The 18656-nt window shown below is 39.8% G+C and overlaps 1 protein-coding gene across 3 annotated transcripts in view; it reads left to right on the plus strand.

Moving 5' to 3' along the window:
- Positions 1-18656, plus strand: part of THUMPD2 (THUMP domain containing 2) — a 275888-nt gene that overhangs the window by 211146 nt on the left and 46086 nt on the right. The window contains exons 1-2 of one of the 3 annotated variants that reach the window (XM_056825863.1): positions 5816-6069; positions 15215-15350. In XM_056825863.1, coding sequence (XP_056681841.1) covers positions 5920-6069; positions 15215-15350 — 286 coding nt within the window. In that variant the 5' untranslated portion in view covers positions 5816-5919. Of the gene's footprint in view, positions 1-5815; positions 6070-15214; positions 15351-18656 lie in introns of those variants that run through there. The other 2 variants (XM_007476991.2, XM_007476992.3) reach the window with 2 other exon arrangements.

Consider the following 18656-nt stretch of genomic DNA (forward strand, 5'->3'; position numbering starts at 1 on the left):
CTTAACTCTTAAAAGGGTATGCTGGACTTCTATGCCAAAGTAGAGAAATTGTTGTTCTATCCTTGTTTTAAACCTTCTCCTTTGTCTAGAGTCCCAACAAATTCCCTTCCCTCTCTCAGCAGCTAATTTCACATCCTACTTTACCAAGAAAATTGAGGCCACACATTGTGAGCTCCCTTATCTCTACTATAAATCTCAAAACCTCTACATATTTTCTTTCTTTGCTGAAGTCTTAAAGAATCAATAGCCTTTCTCTTTGCCAAAGCAAATTTCTCTATCTTCTTTGTCCTATCACTTCCAGTCTCTTTTGGAACCTTGACTCATCAATCATCCTCTCTTATCTTGAATTTCTCCCTATATATTGGTTTACCTACAAACATGGATAGACATAATATGTAATAATTAACATTTATATAGCACTGACTATATGCCAAGCACTGTGCTAAGCACTTTACAAATACCATATTTGATCCTCAAAATCCTATGAGATAGGTAGCTCTCTCTCATTCTTAAGAAATCTCCCTTTGACCCTTCTCTTTTCCATGGCTAAAATTCTAGTTATCTATACATTTGGCTTCCATTTTCTCATAATCTACTTACTCTTCAACTCCTTGCAAACTAAAATCTGAACACACAGTTCTAATGAAATTTGCTCTCTATAAAGATGACAATGATTCCTTTGATTGATAAATCCCATGAAGTCTCCGCCTCCCATAACCGTTCTGTAGCTTTCAATACTGTTAACCACACACCCCTCCTGCATACTGACACTTTCCTCTTATAGTCAATAAACATTTATTAAGTGCCCACTATGTGCCAGGCACTATGTAAAGCCCTGAAGATAAAAAAACAAATAAAAGAAAGGCAAGTATTTGCCTTCCAGAGAATCTTACAAATTTAATGAGGAAGATAATACACAAAAATGAGTGGGGTTGAGGCAGAAAGAGATGGATATGATGCTTGTGGAATCAAAACCAAGCAGAACTACTGATGGAAAATGAAAAATCTGGATCCTCTATTAAAAAAAAAAAAGCTTTGGGAGAAATTTATATTGTTCCACCTTCCAGAAATCAAGAGTGCTGATGAGATGTCTGTTCCTTTTCAGGCTTCTTTGTTGGTTCATCATCTGTCTTACTAAAGAGAGGTTTTTTACAAGATATCTGCCTGCACCATGTTCTTTTCTCCTTCTAAACTGTCACAGTGATATATCTCAATTGTTCCCATTTCTCTACAGGTAACATACATATACATGCTATGTGTAGTATACATACATACATGCATACATATATATATATATATATATATATATATATATATATATATATATATATATATATATATATATATATATATATATATATATATATAATTTGTTCTCATTTCTATACCTGTGTGTCCTTGGACAAGTCATTTAACCTCTATGGGTCTCAATTTTTCCATCTCTAAAATCAGAGGTGGCAGAGTAGACTGATTGACTTCTTTGTTCTCTAGTTTCTACACTGAACTCTAGCCAAAGAATTCTGATCAGGGGAACCTCTCCAGATGTTTGTTTGTTTGTTTTTTCTGTTCATACTTAAAATTTAACATACCTAATGCTGAACTCATATTCTTGTGACATTAGACTTGTCCTTTTCATTGATTTGTTGTAATGTACTCTGCATTCCAGCCAAAGTAAACCACATTTCCCCCCCAAAACTTGACATGCATGGGCATTAACATTGAACATAGGATATACTTCCTCCATCTCTGCTTTCAGAATCCTTTTCTTCCTTCCATGATGAGCATACTCAGGTGCCACCTACCCTTACTTTGCCCAGTTGAAAGTATTCTTTTAAAATTCCTATGGAGTCATGGTCTAGACCTTTCTTTTGCCCTTGTCAGGCCATACTTTGGATTAAATGCCCATGTTACTCTATATTTTCCCTCTCCCCTTCTCCAGTAGAATGTAGTTTGCTTGAGGGGAAGGACCTTTGTATTCCTGGAGCCTAGTATAGTGTTTTACATACTTAATGAGTGTCAACTAGGAAAAACACAGAACTATTAAATAGTCAAAATCACTCTTTAATCAAGGGAAAAGGGGTTAGCGCTGCTACTACGACAACAGAGCTGATTTCCAAGACTGCACCGGAGTCAAGACGCTCTGGTCACCAGCCCCTGGGAGTGCCACCGACTCAGGATGGACTCCGAGGAACAAAAGAACTTGGGGAACCTATGTACCACTCTAGATGACCTGGGGGCTTTAGGATTAGAGGGACAGTTGATTGACTTTACAATGGTGGGAAAGGAAAATGAGAAGTTCCAGACAGGAATAATAGTGAGGGGCTGGGGCCCCACAATGGACACAAAAGGGAAAGACTCAGCCTAGGGCTGGGTCACCTTGGTCATGGACTTTAGCCTAGGGGGAAGAAACCATTGGGACAAAAGGGATGTTTAACATTGGATGGGATTTGCTGTTCCCACCCAAACTACCAGGAAATTCACTGTCTGGTGAAGAGGGACCTTCCCTCAGGGGGAAACTCTCCCGTGAGAAAAGTCAAAACCTGGGGTTTCCACACTCCAACTAAATAAACTGGGGATCTCTAGATTTCCATGTTGACATGAGTTTTCAGTTTTTCCTTGAATTGAAATGAAACTATTGTTACTGGAGATTCCTAACATCCAAAACCTTTCTGCTCTATGTGCTGGGAAAGCTTTCTAGGCTGGAGGATGAAGCAGGGCAAGGATCATATCTCACTTAAGCTTTGGGAGGCAGAATAGAAAAAATACAGAATTTGGAGTGTAAGGTCCTAGATTCAAATCCAGATTCTTCCACTTCCTTTCTAACCAACCTTAGGCAAGTAAATCACTTTATTTCCCTAGGTTTTAGTTTCCATAGCTATAAAATTACTTGATAACTTCTAAAGTCCCTTCCATCTCTAAATTATCCCCTATCCCAGTGTCTTAGTCAATAAATCAGTCAACAAGCATTTATTCAGCACTAAGCGACAGATACCAATAAAGTCTAGGATACGAAGTCAAACTGTATCAATATCACAAGTTTAAATGAATTTAAGGATGGCATCGTCAACAGTAATGGGAAATTTGAGATAAAGAAAGGTTTAAAGTATGGGTAAGATGAGTTGTTTTGGACATGTTGAGTTTGAGATGCTTAGTAGTCATCCAATTCAAGATGTCCAAAAGACATTTAATGATGTAAAATGGAGCTCAAGAGAGATTAGGGTTGGATCTATAGATCTAACTGGGGTTGGTTGTCTCTCGAACCAAGGAAGACGATTGTCTTTGTGCGTTTTTGTACACAAAGACACCTGTGCATGAAGATTTAAGTGGAAAAGTCGATGCACAGAGACAGTCCCACTCTCTCGGCATTGGAAGCCTGGGTCCATTGGCACGAAAAGTCGTTACACCTGGAGACTTCCTCAGCTGCATTGGATGGCCGAGTTGTCCTTTGTGCTCCAACACGCCCCAAGCACTCCACAGTGCCTTGATGCATCACCATCCCAGCCGTTGAACCTTCCCTTTGGTTTCCTCCACCTGTTCCGCCGAAGCAGTCCTCACATGCTGGGTGAGCAAAGCCCTAGTTCACCAGGTGTCGACGTCGACCTGATGGCTACCCTCACAAGGTTTAGCCGGCCTGTCAAAGCCGTTGCCCAGGGTGTGGCCACTGCCGCATGCTAGCAGCTACTGGGAGCCACAAGTGAGAGCTGGGTGTCAGGTGAGGGTCTGAGGCTGGAGAGCTGCCCTAGAAGGGCACGACAAGCCCTCCATACCAGAGATATTACCCCTCCCTGAGCACCCAATATATAAATAACTATGCACATTCAAGAAAATATAGTGCAAATATAACAATCTCAAAAACAAGGTACTGTGATTTGGGCTAAATCTTGAAGGAAACCATAGAAGCTTATCAGAAGAGAAGAGGTGGAAGAGCATTCTGGGCATGGAGTACTGCCAATGCAAAACACCATCAGGAGATGGGGTGTGATTGGTAAAGGACAGCAAGTAGGCCAGTGTATATGGATCATAGAGTACATGGAAAGGAATAAAGTAGAATGCTAGAAAGGTAGGAACAGACTAGATTTAAATATACAACAAAGGATTTTCTATTTGGTCTTAGTAGTGTGATTTTTAAATTCTCTCCGTCTTGCTTGGTCTAGCACCCAGGAATGTGCACACCCACACTACACAGACATGTGCTAGCTAATGACAAATCAGAAACAACTAACTGCCCCCCTGGGCTGTCCTAAGCCAAGCTTGAGCCACCATTGGCACATGTGAGACGCAGGAAGTGAGGTAGAGGACAGCCTCTGGAGTTCTCTTCACTTCCTATGTTGTGGTCTAGAGGCCAGTTCTATCCTGGAGCTTGAGCTTGGAGGAGCCTGGCAGTAGGTTCCCTTCAGATCTGTCACGATTGATAAGAACTGACTCCCTTCTCTGCCTTGGCTCTCCAAGGCCTTAGACTCCCACCTTGGCTCATCCTGAGCCAGAGCAGTTTTTGAGTTAAACTCCTTTCCTTCGCTCTCTCTCTCTCTCTCTCTCTCTCTCTCTCTCTCTCTCTCTCTCTCTCTCTCTCTCTCTCTCTCTCTCTCTCTCTCTCTCTCTCTCTCTCTCTCTCTCTCTCTCTCTCTCTCTCTCTCTCTCTCTCTCTCTCCCTCCAATAATTTTTTCCTCCTGTTGTAATTAAATCACTATAAACTCCATTCTGACTTGAGTGTTTCATTTAGGATTTTATAAATAAAATCCTTGGCGACCAATAATTATTATTCAGTCTCAAACCCTAAATTTTAACCATTACAATAGGGAGGCACTAGAGTTTTTTAAGAAGAGAAAAGGATGGCATGGTCAAACCTGTGCTTTAGGAGAATCACTTTGGCATCTGAGAGGAGGATGAATTGGATTCCTCCTATTCACTGAGAAGAGGAAACATGAGAAGGCTCTGCATCAAGATGGTGGTTGTGTGAATGGAAAGAAGGGAATGGATAGAACTATTGGGAAGAAAGGTAATATTCTACAATGGCCTGGATATCTGCAGGGAGTCAGGAACAAGTCCAGAATACACAGCAGGAATTTAGTGAAGTTCTGCAGAAGTGTTTCTTTTTAGAGGTGCAGTAAATAGAGTACTGGATTTGGTATCAAGAAGACCTGAGTTAAAATCTAGCCTCAAACAGTTACTAGCTGTGTGACCCACCCTCCCAGCACTCAGAGGATAAAAATGAGAATTTACAAAATGCTCTGCAAAACTTAAAAGTTCCATATAATATAGTAGTAATAAATGCAATAATGGTACAAATTAAATTTTTTTTTTCAATAACGTAATTTCAATACAATTGGTTTTCTTTGTAATTCTATGTACTGAGTTTTAGTTTATGTATTTTAAAACATTCTCGGGAGTCCACAGGTTTCACTAAACTTACAATGGAGCCACGATAGTAAGAGAAAAAAAGAAGTTAAGAACCCTGTTTTTACTTGAGGAGTGGGTGAGTGGGCCATTAATATACTGTTCCCAAGAGCATTAAGGCCTAGCTCAGGGCTGTGTACACAGTAGGTGTTTAATAAATGTTCCTAGAATTGAATTCTCTCCAGGCAACCAGAGGTCCCAGGTCTTCCTTCTCACTCCAGGGTAAGCAGCTGATAGAATTCTCCTCCCTCTGCCATCCCCTTCCCATATCATTTCTTCTCCCTCTCCTCCCTCTTCCCCAATTGCCTTCCCTTTCTCAATCTCTTCCTCTACCTTTTTTGCCCCCCCTCCCTCTTTCTCCCCTATTCTCTCCATTCCTCCTCCCTCTTCTTTTCCCTCCCTTCGCCCCTCCCTCGATTCTCCCTCTTCCGGTGCGCACCAGAGCGACACGTGACCCGAGAGAGGTGGGGTCCCGCGGCCCCGTTCCTCCGCAGGGTACTCGGACCCCATCTCCGTGCGGAGCCATGTCGGCCCCGGCACCCGAGGAGAGGTCATCATCCCCGAAGGGATCCTGGCCATCGCCTCAGGATGGAGCTCGGTATTTCTGTACAGCAGGCCGCGGCCTGGAGCCGTTCTTAATGCAAGAGGTACGAGCCCGTCTAGCAGCGACGGAGGTGAGTGCCCCCACACGGCTCCGCCCTTCGGCACAGGCGTGCTGCGTGCGTGCGTTGGGGGCGGGGCCTCTGCGTGAACCGGAACTCCTCCCTCCACTAGTTCTGAGCACAGGCCAGGCATTCCTCAAGTTGTTACTTGATTATAGGCATCCATACTTGGGAGGAGGACAGAAGCATTTATGAAGCACCTGGTTTTACCTATGTGCCAGGCTAAGAGCTGAAGCTGCAAAACAAAGCAAGCAGAAGGCAGCTAGGTGGCCCAGTTGACTGACAGCCTGGTCTAGAGACTGGAGGTCCCAGGTTCAAATGTGGCCTCAAGACGCCTCCTAGCTGTGTGACTCAGGGCAAGTCACTTAACTCCATTTGCCTAGTTCTTATTGCTCTAATGCCTTGGAACCAATGCATAGGATTGATTCTAAGACAGAAAGTGTTATAAAAATAAAATGAAAAAGCAAGTGAGGCAGTTCCTGCCTTCAAAGCCCTTGCTTACATTCTAATGGAAGCAACACATAGAGTGGAACTTTGCAAAACAAATCCATACTCTCCTCTTGAAGAAACTCAGAGGACCATGGATGTTGTCAACATGGAACCTAGGAACCCCAAACTTGTGGCCTAGTGGGTCTGGTGAACCCCAAGTTTCGAGACTATCTTGTAGGTTGGAGACCCCAAAGTTTGTACTTGTTCCCGTGGGAATCTATCCTGAAGGGAATCCCAGGCTAGCAGTTTCAGGCTGCGTGACAGACCCTCAGGTGAATGACAATCCATTTCAGATGGGAACTAAGCCCAGGCCGAAGCCAGTGACTCTATGAAAGTTCCAAGTTCGATCCTCCGAAGGAGGGTGTGATATACTGGGAGAGGCTTCTGGAGACTAGAAGAGTCACTCTGCTTAGGCTAGGGGCTTAGTCCCCATCTGAAGTGGATTGTCATTCACCTTTATAACAACCCCAGGAAATAGGTGCTATGATTATCTGCATTCTACAGATAAATAAATGAAGGCATAGAGAGGTTGAGACTCTTGTCCAATGTCAGAGGATAGATTGGAACTCAAGTCTTCCTGACTCCAGGTCCATCAGTGTATACTAGATTTGGTCATAGGAGGTCAACTCCATTATCCAACAGATAAGGAAACTGAAGACTGGGGAGATATGGTTATTTGCCCAAAGTCACAAAGGGCTTGAATCCAAGTCTTATGACTTCAAATCCAAAAGATTTGATTTTTATATTTGCACCAAAGCTTTCCAGGGGGACTGCAGATGATAAACCAATCAATAAATCAATCAACATTTTTTAAGCATCTACTAAGCACTGGGGATACAAAAGAGGCATGGGCAAGTCTCTGCTTTCAATGAGCTTATAGTCTAATGAGGGAGACAACATGTAAACAAATAAATACAGCAAGGTAGAAATAGGATAAATAGGAAATAATTAACAGAGGAAAAGCACTAGAATCTGGAGGGTCTGGGATAGGTTTTCTGAAGAAGGTGGGATTTTAGTTGGGACTTAAAGGAAGCAAGGGAGATCATTAGTCAGAATGTAGAAGGGAAAGTGTTCCAGGCATGGTGGACCACCAGAGAAGATGCTGGGAGCAGAGAAATGGAGTGTTTTGGTCATGGAAGAGCCAGGAGGCCCATGTCACTGGATCAAAGAAAGGTAGGAGGGGGAAAGACTATGAAGGACTTTGAAAGTCAAACAGACCATTTTGTATCTGATCCTGAAGGCAATAGGGAGCCACTGGAGTTTATTGAATAGAAGGGTGATATGATCCAACTGCTTTTTAGGAAAATCACTTTGCTGGCTGAATGGAGGATGAACTGGAGTTGGCTGTTTGCAAAGTAAATATATTATTCAGGCCCAGTGAATTCTATTTTCATTAATTCAACAAACTTTACTCATCTACATAATATAGTGCCCTGGGAGTACAGAGTCTTTATTACTTCAAACCCATATTTGTAGAACTTATAATCTAATAGTGGGAAAAGACTACATAGATGATGTAATGTAGTGAAAAGTCCCAAGTGCTACAAAAAATTTGAGATTCCATTTACCTTGGGAGTCAAAGAAGTCAGGGAAGGATTCATGGAACAGATGGCATCTGAATTGGGCCTCAAAGCTTAATAAATTGGGGTTGAGAGTGGCAGATTTCAGGCATCAGTAACAACATGAGCTAATGCATAGATATGAAAGGGTAGGGTGAGAAAAGGGGAACAGTTAGTGGACAGGTAGACAGAATAATTAAAAACTTGCCAGAGATCATCTGGATAGATAAAAAACAGCTGTCCAACCAAATCACTTTTTCTCAGGAGGAAAAAACAAGCCAGCAAATACCAAAAGATCCACAAATCACAGCACAAATTGAATATATATACTATGTGTTGCACTTATTCTAAAGGCCAGGAACATTCAGAAAGGTAGGGACATATAAATGTAGTTACCTAACCCTCAAGAAACTCCTCTTTGGAGGAGCCATAGAAGAGAGGGTACTTCTGGAGGTCATGGGTAACATTAGAACATCATGACAGAATGTGACTTATGTTTCTAGAATTTAAAGTTGTTGTTGTGCAGCTAGAAAAATACCATTATTCAGTAGCACTGATGAAAGCCTCATTAGACTGGTAATAGTTGTTTGGCCACTGAATTATAAAAGACATGTGGAAAAATTTTAGAAGGTTCAAAGAAATGCAACAAAAATGATCAAAGAATAAAAATTTTAAAACAGTTGGGATTACTTAACCTGAAAAATTAAATATCATGAGTTTACTCAGTCTAGGAATGCCTAAAGGATTATTATAAGAAATAAGCATTGTTTTCTCTCACATTCATTTATGTAGTATTTTTTCCCCTTTAAAGTCCTTATTTATCTTCTATCTTAGTATCAATTCTAAGGCAGAAGAGCAGTAAGGCCTAGGTAGTGAGATTAAGTGATTTGCCCAGGGTCACACAGCTAGGATTATCTGATGCTATTTTTTTTAATTGTTCATTTTAATGACAAATTTCCACATAAATTTTCCAAAGTTATATGATCCATATTGTCTTCCTCCCTTCTGCCTTCCTCCCTCCTGGAACTGACAAGCAATTCAATCTGAACATGTGTCATCATACAAAACATATTTCCATATTATTCATTTTTGTAAATGAAATATCTTACAAAACCCCAAAACATGTACCCAAATAAAACAAGTGATAAATCATATGTTTTCATCTGCATTTCTATTCCAACAGTTCTTTCTCTGGAGTTGGATAGCTTTCTTTTTCCTAAGTTCCTCAGAATTGTCCTAGATCACTGCATCTATCCCTTTTGATAGCAAAGTCTATCACATTTGACCATTCCACAATATTTCAGTTACTGTGCATAATGTTCTCTTGGTTCTGCTAATTTCACTCTGCACCAGTTCATGTAGGTCTTTCCAGCTCTTTCTGAAATCATCCTGTTCATCATTCCTTAGAGCACAATGGTATTCCATCACCATCATATACCACAATTTGTCCAGCCATAGCCCATTGGAGGGGCATCCCTTTAGTATCCAATTCTTTGCCACCAAAAAAGGAGAACTATAAATATTTTTGTACAAACACGTTCTCAGGCACCATATTTGAACCCAAGTCCTTTCAGTTCTAGACCTGGGGCTCTATCCTCTGGGCTACCTAGCTGCCTCATTATTTAGTATTTGAGCACTAATAATATGGAAGACACCAAGTTAAGCTCCATGGAAAAGTCCTAAAGCCAGGGATCTGTCATTAGGACAGTGAATCAGGCTGATTATTTAAGTTTGTGGAGTTAGTTCCTGTAAAACTTGATGGATTGGATGCTTTCCTTCTTTCTTCTTTTTTATTTTTTTTAATTGACTCATCTCAGCATAATGCTCCCACCAGGGTGGGGGAGGCAGGGATTATTTTTAAATTTTCACTGCTTAGTTGAACTGAAATAAATATATCAATCCTGTTTTTTGGCACCCAGGACAGCTAGCAAATTAGAGATTATTTTAAAACCACTTCAGACCAAATTCTACCTTTTAATATATGAAATGCTAAAAATAATACCCCCTGTGTGTTTCACACGAAGCAGCTTGGACAAATAGATGAGGGCTTGCCTTACAGTCAGGAAGACCGACGTTCAGGTCCCACCTCTGACTCCTACTGTCTTTGCAACCATGAACTAGCTCTGTCCCTTCTTGGCCCTTCAGGCATCAAAGACATTAAGTGAAAAACATGCCGCGTTGCTGTATCTATGCAGGAAATTTGCACTCTGGGAGTTTACTGCCTTTATGAAGTCCCAAGACCTGACCCCAAACTTGGAACCTGCTCCCCCATCTTATGCATCTTGGCTTGCTTCTCCACTTGACCCTCTGGGTTGGACTTGAATCTGTGGTTCTCAGGATAAAAGCAAAAATGTCAGCCGCCTCAAAGCATTAGCACTTGGATAACAGCACTGTTGTATCATTTTTGAAAGTGCTAGACATAAAATCAGCTTGACTTGGGCTTTCTTCCCAAATAGAGGAAAACAAGCTATATCTATCTAAATAAGTTTTCAAGCAGCAAATATTAGGATGAAAATACACTCACTGGCACATTTTCCTTCAGTCTTGTGCCTAAAATAAATGATCAGTTAGGAAGCTGAAAGCTTAGCAGCTGGTTTCTGTTGCCATTGATGCTTTCCTCCCTGGATCTTGGTTTAGTTCTTTCAGCTGCAGAAGAGGAAGGCGGGTCAGGCCTTAGCCCTGATGTTGACTGAAGGAAGTCATTTTTCTGACATTTGTTTTTAGAATGTACTCAACATTTCTGAGTCTGCCCTCATGGTGTTCTTTTCGATTTTGAGCCTTTACACTGTTTCTTCTAAACAAATCCTTTGAGGGACTTCTGGATTGACTTACTGCCATTCTGCCATTTCCTTAGAAATGTTTTGAGGCAACCTGGAGCCAGGACAACCTGAGTTCAAATCCCATCACAGTCACTTACTAGCTGGATGTCCTGGGGCAAGTCACTTAACTTTTGTTTGCCTTAGTTTCCTTAGATGTAAAATGGGGATAATAATAGCATCTGCTTCCCAGGGTGGGTGTGAAGATCAAATGAAAATATTTGTAAAGCACTTAGCACAGGGCCTGGCAAGTAGTAGGCATTATAAAAATGCTTATTTCCCCTGCCCCCTTTCCTTTATAATAGAAAATAAATATGAATTTCAATGAAAAAGGTTCAATGTGAATAGTTCTGAATGTGGAATCAGGAACTTTGAGTTCAAAACTTGTATCAGACACTAGTTGTGTGATCCTAGGCAGGTTACTTGCCTGCTTTCCTCATCTGTAAATTGGCAAAATTAATAACATTATGAGGATCAAATGAAACATCATTTAAAGCTCTCTGCAAATTTGATGATGAATTTCCTTTAGAATAAATTAGAGCATTTAAGGATTTTATGTGCTTGAACATATTCACTAATAAGATGTTTACAGTGTTTTACAGGATCAGAAAATATTTAATCAATTTATTCCCTATAAAATATTTAATGTAGCCCCTCTGAATATTTTAACTTGGCAGTATATGCCATGGGATTAAAAGCTATTAATAATAACTGTCATATATTATATAGCACTTCAAAGTTTGCAAAGCATTTCACATCTCTTTTCTCTTGTGATCTTTACATCACAATGTTATAACACTTGTTTTATAGAAGAGGAAACTAATGGTCTCCAAAGTTAAGTGATTGCCCAGAGTCACAGAGACTTAAGTTTGGAAGATAAATTTGGAATTTGTGTTTCTGGCTCTAGGTCTGGTGATCTATTGAATAAGACACTCTGCTCTTTTCAATATGTCTTTAATAGCAGGTATATTTTGGTTAATCATTTAACTCAATTCCTATTTCTGTTTGCACTTTTATTTTTATTTATTTATTTTTTAAACCCTTACCTTCCGTCTTGGAGTCAATAAGAGTGGTAAGGGCTAGGCAATGGGAGTTAAGTGACTTGCCCAGGGTTACATAACTGGGAAGTGTCTGAGGTCAGATTTGAACCCAGGACCTCCCATCTCTAGGCCTGGCTCTCCATCCACTGAACTACCCAGCTGCCTCCTTGTTTGCACTTTTAAAATTACAATATTTAGAGGTTTTGTGTCAGAACAGCAATGGGATGTAATGATTTATTCAGAGAACTTAAGTTTAAATCAAAATTCTTTTACTTATTACTTTGTGTGCCCTTGAGAGAATTATTTAATGCTTCTGGGCCTCAGTTTTCTCACCTGCAAAAATGAATGGGTATACTAGGTATTTTCTAGGGCCCCTTCTAATTGTACATTCTTTGATACTATGCTCATTTTTACATCTGTGGAAAACTGTACATTCTTAGTGATGGAAGGAACATTAAACTCTATGGGTAGTAAATCTGAATTTTTTAACAGATACTTTCCTGGCTCCTAAACATTGACTCTTAAATATCTCATGTATTCCTTCAGACACTTAACTGTCCTATTCTGAGTCACCCTTCTTCAGTGAAAGTGACAGCATTTAATTTTTTTGTTACTAGTGCCGGTTCCCTTTTATCTGCCCTATCAGGGTTTCATCTGATGCCAGCATGATGCTTCCCTGAGCATTCACATTGTTAAACACTGAGTTTATCAGCCTGAAGAAAAACTAGTCCTGAGAATACTGGAGGCATGAAACTCAGGACATCAGCATAGAGTTTCCAGACCTCTGAGCCTAGAGATCTTGTTTTGTCCTGGACGCCACCTTGAGCTACTTAAACACCTACTGATCTAGGTCTAAGACCCCTCTAGCTTTCTAAGGATGCAGAATTAACAGGAGTCTTAATAACCAGGAATGAACTGGAGCCAATTTAGTTAACCTGGGGCCACTGCTAACAAGTGCAATTTCAGGCCAGCAAAAAGAACCCCTACCAGGACCCAGAGGGTTAGAAATAAACCGGGCTTGAAATGCAGTGAAAATGAAAACAATTTGACTCACTTCATTTAGCTCCCTATTACTCATTACTCTTGCCATTTTCCATTCTTTCCCACCCATTGGTCCCCATGTATATTACCCACTAAAACCTCCTTCTGCTTCATTTATAGCATTTTTATTTATATTCCATCTGATTGGGTTCCACACCACACATCAACTCATAAAATGGCTCTTGCCCCTTGGAATTGCTATTCTTCCCAACTCATGAATCATCCACCCTGGATAATCCCCATCCTCTGATTTCTTTGTTTCAGCCCCCTTAATCCATCCTCCATTCCCTAAAACTATTCAATATCATTACCAACAAATTCAGTATCTCTATAATCTTCCATAAGGCTAATCCCCTCCCTATTCCCATTATCCCATTTCAGATTCTTACCCCAAACTTCTTTCTAGCAGTCACCTCTCCCTCCTGCATCTTCTTCCCCTCACCAGTGACTCTTTCCTGTTCAGCCTCCATCTCATAAACTTAATGAAAATAATACCTGATGCTTTTGCTTCCTCGATATTCATTGTGAACCCATTCCTTTGCAAATTGTCCCCAATGCCTTTATTCAACCTGTTTTCCTAATTACCCACTTCAGTAGCTTTTTTTCCAGTCCTCATTCTTCTTGACCTCTCCAGCTGATATTTTTGACAACCTTTTCCTACTAGATATTTTCTTCTCATTCACCTTAATTCCACTGGTTCACTTCTTATCTTCTACTTTTCCTTTTATGCCCCCTTCACTGGTCCTTCATCTTCTTTCTAAGTCCTTAATGTGGCTATTCCCCCAGGGTCTAAGCCCGGCCCTTTTTTTCTGTCCTAAATTTTTTCTCATCAGTGTCATTCATTCCTACCCCTTAAACTATTAGTTACATGCACATGACTCCAAAATCTTTATTTCCAAAATCTTATTGACCTCTTAAGGTTCATATTTTACTGGTACCTTAAACTTAACTTGTCCCTAACCAGGTTACTATCTTTGCCCCTGAATCTCTTATTCCTCCTGACTCTCCTAAGAGTTTCTGTCCATGGTACCATGTTTAGAATCTTTAAATTATCTCTAATACTTGTGCCTTCTTTCCTTCTATCCAATCAGTTCCAATGTCTTTTCAGTTCTATTTCCATATTTCTCCCTTCCATCCCCTCCTTTTTTACCCTTTACAACAACCTTAGTACAGACCCTCGTTACCATCTTTTGGACTTTTGTATTTAACTTCCCAGCAATTGTCCATTCTCCCCCCTCTTCCAAATCATCTTTCATAAAATCCATGTTAATATTCCTCATGCAGAACTCTGATCATATCCCTCTTTTGCTCAAAAATCTTCAGTGATTGGGTTTTTTTGGCCTACATTTGACATTTAAGACTTTCCCACTATCGTTACCTCTCCACTCTTTTCTCCTATTATTACCATTTTATATATTATATATTTTCACCAAACTGAGCATCTCTATCCTCTCCTTATACCTATGCTTTTCAAATTTTCACCAATACTGTTCATTTTAAGGATGTGTTTATTGAAGTACATATAAGAAAATAGCTTCTATCTTAATTCTTTTGAGATGGTGCGAAATTGGTAACCCTTAACTCCACTTGACTCAGAAAACATGGAAATTACGCATCTTTCTTCGTTTAAATGAATTTGATGACTCGTTGTAGCCCAATGACAAGTGTGACTAGGTTAGCTGATGAATAGACCCATGGAGAGAGTTCCCATTGTCACATTCCATCCTTTTTGTCTCTATGATCTAATTCTAGCAGAACTTCTGAGAAAGTAGTCAAGCAGATGTAGAAAACTTTTGTTTGATGATGAGCTTAAATGAGCCTTAATTTTCCCAGTCCACATATTTCTTAATGATGGCTTTCCTTACTCTTAGCTACTGCCAGGATTGATGATATTATTGATTAATAATAATATTAAATATTGAGAGGCAGTATTATGTAGTGAATAAAATGTTGGACTTGAAATCAGAAGGCCTGGGTTTGAATACCATCTTACACAATTAGTAGGTATGTGACTGAGCAAGTTATTTAACCTCTGTTAATTCCCATACAAAGGTGAATAATTGTTCTTATTTCTATCTCTTGAATCTAATACTTAAATATCTGACTTGTGTTTCTCATAAATTTTATATGTATGTCTGCTTAATAAAAAAGGAAACGGGTACTTAATTTCAAGTACTAGAGTAATAGCATCTGTATTTTTCTATTTCCTTAGGTTGAGTATATTTCAGGGAAGGTTTTTTTCACTACCAATGTCGGTTTAACAATGCTGAAGCAACTAAAATCTGCAGAAAGACTATTCTTGCTGCTTAAAAGGCAACCTCCGCTAATCATTCCTTCTGGAAGGAAAGGTATGAAATATGTAGACTTTGTCTTCCATTATCCCTATACTTGAGGATTTTGTTTTAAAACAAAACCTCATCTCAGCTTGATAACTACTCTAAGTTGTGAATACTAACCTGTTATTTGCAAGGCTGTTTTTCCCATGGTGACCTGGCGAGGCCTGTTGTTATAGCAGGCCTATGTCTGTGCCTCTGTCCTCTCCTTTACCCTAGCCTGGCCCCTTGGAAACTGAGAACTAGGAACCCTGGGGGGTTGGGGGGAAGGGATTCCCCTTCTCTAGATGTCTTTCAACAAAGGCTGCTGAATCACTTGTTGGGCCTGTTATTGAGAGGATTTGGGGGTGGGTAGGCATTAAACTCAATGGCCTTCCAACTTTTAGATTCAATGATTCTGAGACCTCCTCAAACATTATTGGGGGGCTCTTGGGGTGGAGAGAGAACATGAGGAGCTATCTCTGTTATAATAATCCCGAGTCATTGCCCAGTTTACACAGTCATTTTTGTAACCAAGCTTTAGGATTAAATTTATTTTTACAGAAGCAAATGGTCACAAACTTGAGGGTCAGGTAAAGGCTTAACTATCCATTTCCACTTTAGAGAAGACAAAGAGGAATACTTTCCTCATGGTTCTGTTCCTTAGTGTTAATTCCATATATGTCATGTATAAGTCAGGGTTCAGAGGGGCCCATCTGGATGCCACAGGTTTTCTAACTGACATGGCCCAGGGTGAGTAGCAAGTATAGTCAGGAAGGAGGAAAGGGACACAAGAGATGGACGTCCATAGGCCACGTAAGAGCCAGTGTGGTGCCAGGATGGAGGAAAGTTCATTTGGGGTACCACTTACATTGGTTACTTAAATTTGGGGGTCAAGTGTTTTCAGAATTATAAAATTGTGAAATTTCCAAGTTCACAGGAAAGTCAAGGTCCATCTTGTCCAATCTATACCTTAGTAAAGAATTCCCTCTACAACATAAGCCAGTAAGAAATCACTTTACCTTTTCTTGAAGACCTAATTCAGGAAGAACTCCCTCCCTCCCAAGGAAATCCTTTTTACTTTCTAGTAGGACTAATTGTTAGTAAATTTTTTTCTAAAACACAGATTTAAATTTGTCTCAAGACTACATTCTTCTCTTCAAGTTCTATCCTTTGGTCCTGGTGCTTCTCTCTGGTACAAAACTGATACTAGTCTGATCCTTCCTTCAGCTGAAAGCTTTTCAGTCGATCAGTAAGCATCTCAGTGTTTTGGAGACCCCAAAGGAAAATGTGGGAGAAAACAGTTTTTATTTTTATTTTAGAGGAAATAGGTTGATTGAAAGTCAGTCAGTCAACATTTATTAAATGCACACTCTGTGCCAGACTGGAAAAGGAAATGGCCTGGTGTCTACTCTGGTATCCTTGCCAAGAAAACCCCGAATGGGGTCATGAAGAGTCAGACGTGACTAAAAAAACTAAACAACTGTGCCCAGCACTGAGCGGTGTGATACTGTCACACCCGTGCTCTATGATTATTATTTCAGCAGTTATGTGATAATGGACTGGAGGACAAGAGTCTTATGCAAGGAGGCCAGTTAGGAGGCTATTGAAGTAGTCTAGGCGAGAGTGATGAAGTGCCTGAAAACACCTATCGTTCCCAGACTTCTTTTCTCTTTTCCTCTACATAGTCCATCTCTTATGAATAGGGCACACCTGGTGTGGTGTGGACATAATTCTGGGTCCAAGATAGCTATCAGCAAAGCCCAAATACTGGCAGGTGCTCCCAAGCTAGGAAGGCTTTTGAGTATTGGCCTAATGGTGGACTGTATTTCAGTTAACTGAGGACTGATTGGCCTCCCTCATTTTGGAGAGTCTCCTCACCCATTTGGCAGCAGTATGATATGTTTTTTTGGCCATAACAAGTCTTAGAAGTCTTCTGCTAAGTTGTAGTGCAATTATATTCTTCTTTGGAGAAATGTGCACCAATATAAGCATAGATCCTTGAAGTATTACAAGACACATTCCGTTTTAAAAATGAGTTCTACAAAGCACATTTCTAGAAGTAATTTGTTAACACGGTTAGATAAGATAACACTGTCAGATATATTTTTCCCTACATTTTTATTATTGGATGTTTTCATCTTCCCTTTGCTCTCTGCTATCTATCTGCCTTTATCCTATTCCATATTATGGAATGGTGATCATTCACTTTAAAATCTAATAAGCAGTTTTCTCAGACTTTCTAAAAATGTTTTGAGGGAGTGTAGCTAGATAGCTCAACAGATAGAGAGCGAAGCCTGGAAATAGAAGTCCCTGGGTTCAAACCTGCCCTCAGTTACTTCTAATTGTGTGACCCTGGACTCATCATTTAATCCCAGTTGCCTAGTCTTTACCCCTCTTCTGTCATAGAATAGTTAATATTTATTCTAAGACAGAAGGTAAGGGTTTTAAAAAAAATTTAAGGTCCCCCAAATTGCTTTCATTTATGTATGTTTATGAATATTCATCATGTTAGAAATGAAAATATCTTAGTGTTATAAAAACAGTTTGACCTTACTGAGTCCCTGAAAGGATCTCAGGTATCACCAAGAGTTTCTGGACTGAATTTTGAGAACTGCTGCTTTAAAAGTCTATCTGGTCACCTGAATACATTAGAGATATATAAAAAGACAAGTGTGTTTTGTACCCTAAAACAGGTGGTCCCACGATGAAATGATAAGAACAATGGATTTAGAGTCAGAAGACTTTATTAAAATGCTGACTCTCTCACCTGCATGACCTCACTTAGCCCTGTGAGTCTTAGTTCCTTCATCTGTAAAATGAGGTGAATGGATTAGATGATCCCCTAAGGATCCTTCCAGCTCTAAATTCTATTAACCTAATGCCTGGAACAAGCCCATTAAACCCAACTAAGCAAATTTTAATTGGTAAATGAAATAACTGAATAAAATGCAGGACAGCAAACTTCAGTTATCTTGTACCCAGAAATCTGGTGTTCTCAAGAAATTAAAGCCATGATGATCTGAAGGTAAATAAATGACCACAATGAAATCTCCCTTACAATTTTAAATGTCTCCCCAAAGTACTTAAAATTGTATGATTTCTCCCCTAAATTCTTCCATAAAATTAAAACAAGGAAGCTGAAAATAGGCTAAAGCCAAGTAGGAAGTTGAAGTGGTGGTTAATAGACTAGAAATAAAACTTTGAATATCCTATTTTTAGAAATTCAAGGGATACTAATAAATATTCTATAATTATTTTTTTAAGTAAGGGGAAGAAAATGGCTTCAAAGAATTTTAATTACATAATTAATTGTACATAAAATATAAACTGAATTCTCTA

Source organism: Monodelphis domestica, chromosome 1 (assembly GCF_027887165.1).
Source record: "Monodelphis domestica isolate mMonDom1 chromosome 1, mMonDom1.pri, whole genome shotgun sequence".
NCBI lineage: Eukaryota > Metazoa > Chordata > Mammalia > Didelphimorphia > Didelphidae > Monodelphis > Monodelphis domestica.